This window comes from Squalius cephalus (genome assembly GCF_949319135.1).
Source record: "Squalius cephalus genome assembly, chromosome: 6".
Classification (NCBI taxonomy): domain Eukaryota; kingdom Metazoa; phylum Chordata; class Actinopteri; order Cypriniformes; family Leuciscidae; genus Squalius; species Squalius cephalus.
In genome coordinates, this window is record NC_137127.1 from 220507 (window position 1) to 225506 (window position 5000).

Sequence of the window (5000 nt, forward strand, 5' to 3'; positions counted from 1 at the left end):
GTGTGTGTGTGTGAGAGAGAGAGAGAGAGAGAGAGACTCTGCTCCCAGTGTGACAGGGGACAGCTAGAGACAGAGCTGCACTTTCTAACCTCATGCCCCAAATATAATACACTAAGACAAAAACACTTTGCAAACATTTCCCAAATATACCCTGAATTCGGATCCATATCAGACACACAGAAACTCCCATATGTACTGGGAGAAATGCCCAAATGTGAGATAATTGCTGCAAAATATGTCTTTTCATGCCATGAAATGAGGACAACCAGTGGAAACTCAGATGGATAAATAATTGTATATTTATTTCTAATAATTGTATTTTTTTTTTTTTTTTTTTTTACATTTGATACGGATTTCTTTTCTTTTTATTTTTTAAATTTTTTGTATAAATGTATTCATGCATTTGTTTACTGATTAATTTTATTGATTATTTGTTCATTGCCTATGTAATGGCCAATGCTTTGGCAATACTGTACAAGTCATGCAGTATATAAAGCTAATTTGAATTTTTTTTTTACTGTGTGTGAGAGAGAGTGTGAGTGAGAGTGAGTGTGAGAGAGTGTGTGAGAGTGTGAGTGAGAGAGTGTGAGAGAGTGTGAGAGTGAGAGAGAGAGTGTGTGAGAGTGTGAGAGAGAGTGTGAGAGAGAGTGTGAGAGAGAGTGTGAGAGAGAGTGTGAGAGTGAGAGAGAGAGAGAGTGTGAGAGAGAGTGTGAGAGAGAGTGTGAGAGAGAGTGTGAGAGAGAGTGAGAGAGAGAGAGTGTGAGAGAGAGTGTGAGAGAGAGTGTGAGAGAGAGTGTGAGAGAGAGTGTGAGAGAGAGTGTGAGAGTGAGAGAGAGAGTGTGTGAGAGTGTGAGAGAGAGTGTGAGAGAGAGTGTGAGAGAGAGTGTGAGAGAGAGTGTGAGAGTGAGAGAGAGAGTGTGAGTGTGAGAAAGAGTGTGAGAGAGAGAGTGTGAGTGTGAGAGAGAGTGTGAGAGAGAGTGTGAGAGAGAGAGTGTGAGTGTGAGAGAGAGTGTGAGTGTGAGAGAGTGTGAGAGAGTGTGTGAGAGAGAGTGTGAGAAAGAGTGTGAGAGAGTGTGTGAGAGAGAGTGTGAGAGAGAGTGTGAGAGAGTGTGTGAGAGTGAGAGAGAGAGTGTGAGTGTGAGAAAGATGGATTTAATATCTAACGAGATGCTGAAACACAGCAGCCCCAAACTGAAAGAGGCAATTCTAAAATTATTCAATCTTTTATTAAAATCAGGACACTTTCCTGAGATCTGGAAAGAAAACTTGATTACACCAATTCATAAACAAGGTGAGAAGTACGACCCAAATAACTATAGGGGCATCACAGTGAGCAGCAACCTGGGCAAACTCTTCTGCTCCATCATCAACGACAGACTAGTCCAGTTCATCCAAGAACACAAGATCCTCAACAGCTCTCAGATTGGCTTTATGCCTAAACAGAGAACATCAAATCACATCTACACACTCCACACACTCATACAAAAACACGTCCAACAAACAAAACAAGGGAAAATATTTGGCTGCTTCATTGACTTTAAAAAAGCCTTCGATTCGGTTTGGCATAATGGACTTTTCCTAAAACTAATTCAAAGTGGAATAGGAGGAAGGACATATGACATCATAAAGGACATTTACAATGGGAACAAATGCGGCGTCAAGATTAACGACAAACGCACTGATTATTTCAGTCAAACGAAAGGAGTTCGTCAAGGCTGCAGCCTCAGCCCGACTCTATTCAATATCTATATTAATGAACTGGCATCAACACTTGAGAAGTCCTCTTGTCCTGGTCTGACCCTCGAGGACAGAGAGATCAAAAGCCTCCTGTACGCGGACGATCTCCTGCTGCTGTCTCCTCATGAAGAGGGTCTGCACCAAAACCTCTCGCTTCTGGAGGAGTTCAGCAGCGACTGGGCCTTACCCATAAACATGGAGAAGTCCAAAATCATGATCTTCCAGAAGAAACCTCGCCTTACTGACAACAAATACACATTTACTCTTGGGGGAACCATTCTTAATCATGTCACCTGTTATAATTATTTGGGTCTGACAATCTCAGCGTCTGGAAAGTTTGACACGGCAATGAAAGATCTGACTGATAAAGCACGTAGAGCTTATTATAGTATAAGAAAACCCCTGTTCAAATTTAACCCACCCATTAAACTGTGGCTGAAAATCTTCGACAGCATCATCAAACCCATCCTCCTATACGGCTGTGAAATCTGGGGACCCAAATTTAAACTAAATTACGATTCCTGGGACAAAACCCCTGTTGAAACTTTCCACCTCGAGTTCTGCAAGAACATCCTGGGAACTCACAGAAACGCTCCGAGTCTGGGTTGCCGGGCAGAATTAGGCAGATTCCCTCTCCTATCTGAGATCCAGAAGAGAGCCGCAAAGTTCTGGTTCCATCTATCAGACGCGCAGTCAGAGAGTTCCCATCACTGCGCTCTCAGACACAGGGCAGGACACCCCGAGAGCGACCCCATGACACATTTAGTGGAAAAACACCAACTTAATCCAACAATTCAGTTCAGACACGCAAAAGTAAAAGAAATAGGGAACATAACCAAAGAAGAATACATACAAGACTGGCAGATAAAGGTCACACAAGTAAATAAATTAAAATACTTCCACAAAATAAAGTCTGATTATAAATTGGCCCCATACCTGACCGAGATCAGTAATTATGGTCAGAGAAAGCTCCTGACGAGGTATCGCATTAGTGACCACAGTCTGTGTGTGGAGACGGGCCGGCACAAGCCGAGCTGGAGAGCCAGAGAGCTCAGACTGTGTTCACACTGCACTGATGGAGTCGTAGAGGACGAGCTGCACTTCCTCACCCAGTGCAGCAAGTATAAACACATCAGAGACTCTTATTTCACACGAATAGCTCAGATTTTACCCCAGTTCCAACAAGCGAGCCTCATAGACAAACTGTCTTATATTCTGGGAGAGAAAGAAGAGTGTGTTCTCCTGGCAGCGCAGTATGTGTCTTCCTGCCATCATATGAGGGACAAGGGCTGAACCCTCTTTTACATTAAACTGCTCTCTGTACTTATTTTTTTTTTTCTCATTGTGATATATTTATGCATAATATTGAAATGTATTTTTTTTTTATTTTTTTTTTTTTATTATTATTGTTCACTTTTATGTATCAACATGTACGTATGTTTGTATATGTCTATTGCTTTGGCAATATTGTGCTATTTTACACAGTCATGCCAATAAAGCTCATTTGAATTGAATTGAATTGAATTGAGAGTGTGAGAGAGAGAGTGTGAGAGAGTGTGAGAGAGAGTGTGAGAGAGAGTGTGAGAGAGAGAGTGTGAGAGAGTGAGTGAGAGAGTGTGAGAGAGAGTGTGAGAGAGAGTGTGAGAGAGAGAGTGTGTGAGAGAGTGAGTGTGAGAGAGAGTGTGAGAGAGAGTGTGAGAGAGTGTGTGAGAGAGTGTGTGAGAGAGAGTGTGAGAGAGAGAGTGTGAAAGAGAGAGTTTGAGAGTGTGAGTGAGAGAGTGAGAGAGAGAGTGTGAGAGAGAGAGAGTGTGAGTGAGAGAGTGTGAGAAAGAGTGTGAGTGAGAGAGTGTGTGAGTAAGCGTGAGTATGAGTGAGTGTGTGAGAGAGAGAGTGAGTGAGTGAGCGAGTGTGTGAGTAAGCGAGTGTGTGAGTAAGCGTGACTCGTGAGTGTGTGAGTGAGTAAGCGTGACTCGTGAGTGTGTGTGTGTGAGTGAGTGTGTGAGCAGCGCAGTGAACTCCGACCTGCCATCTGTAGGCTGGAGTCGTTCTGACGGCTGTTTCTGTAGGAGGAGTGTATCAGCAGAGACCACATGACCAGTAGCCCCGCCTTCTTTACCTCCATACATACGCGCACTCTCTCTCACACACTCTCTCTCTCTCTCTCTCTCTCACACACACACACACACACTCTCTCTCTCTCTCTCTCTCTCTCTCTCTCTCTGTCTCTCACCCCTGAGTGTGGCGGAGCCGGCTTGTGTGCAGGGATGACTGGCGCTCCGGCGGCTCGAGTGGCAGGTGTGAGTGGAGCGGCTGCTGTGATTGGCTGACGGTACACAGGCACAGTGGGCATCCCTGCTGTGATTGGCTGACGGTACACAGGCACAGTGGGCATCACCGGCGTCTGTCCTCCTGAAGAGCGCAGCACGTCTTCAGAGATGATCTGCTTTATTCTGGACACTGCCTCTGAAGAAACAACAACAACAACAACACGCCATTAAACACAGTAATGCAGGTCATGTGACTGACGATCACCACGTTCACACCTACACCTGAAGGCCCTGATGCAGTACAATCCTGTCTCACAGATCTACACACACTTCCTGTGACTCCATGGCTTGGTTTGTGCTCTGACACGCACTCTGAACTAGGGGTGGGAATCTCTAGGCACCTCACGATTCGATTACGATTCAGAGGCTAACGATTATCGATTATTAACGATTTTTAAAAAAAAATGTTTACTACTTGGTACTTTTAAAGCAAAGTATTAATGATGACCCATAACGAACTTACTTCCAATATATTAATTTTATTAATAAAACAGATGGAAGTGATTTGGCAGGTCAACTGTAAGGTTATATTTGCCAGCTTATGTCCCAACACTGCAAAGAACCAACAGGAAAATAAGTGTGTGTCTGTACTCGCAGCGTTCTTGTAGATGAATACACACTTCAGCATATTCTGAATCTCTGGCATTTAATAATAGACTTCTAACCAACATCCTCCTGTTATTTCCAGTGAGCAATATAATCCTTCAGACAAAAAAAACAGTTTTCGTTCAAAAGTACAGACTGATGTACCAGAACCTCTCATATAATGCTTGTGGACTTACGCATATTCTGAATAATTAGTAACATACAAAGCCGCTCTCATACACAGCTAAATAATAAAGAGTTATGACTTGAAATGTTTGCTGTATACCACAATCAAAAACAGCTTATACAAAAAAAGTGAATGAACATCTGCCGAGATCAGTCAAGTGACTG

The 5000-nt window shown here is 43.3% G+C and overlaps 1 protein-coding gene across 1 annotated transcript in view; it reads right to left on the bottom strand.

Annotated features, from left to right (window-relative positions):
* Positions 1-5000, bottom strand: part of LOC307160027 (KH homology domain-containing protein 4-like) — a 31201-nt gene that overhangs the window by 19250 nt on the left and 6951 nt on the right. The window contains exon 6 of the mRNA XM_079873824.1: positions 3968-4200. Coding sequence (XP_079729950.1) covers positions 3968-4200 — 233 coding nt within the window. The remainder of the gene's footprint in view (positions 1-3967; positions 4201-5000) is intronic.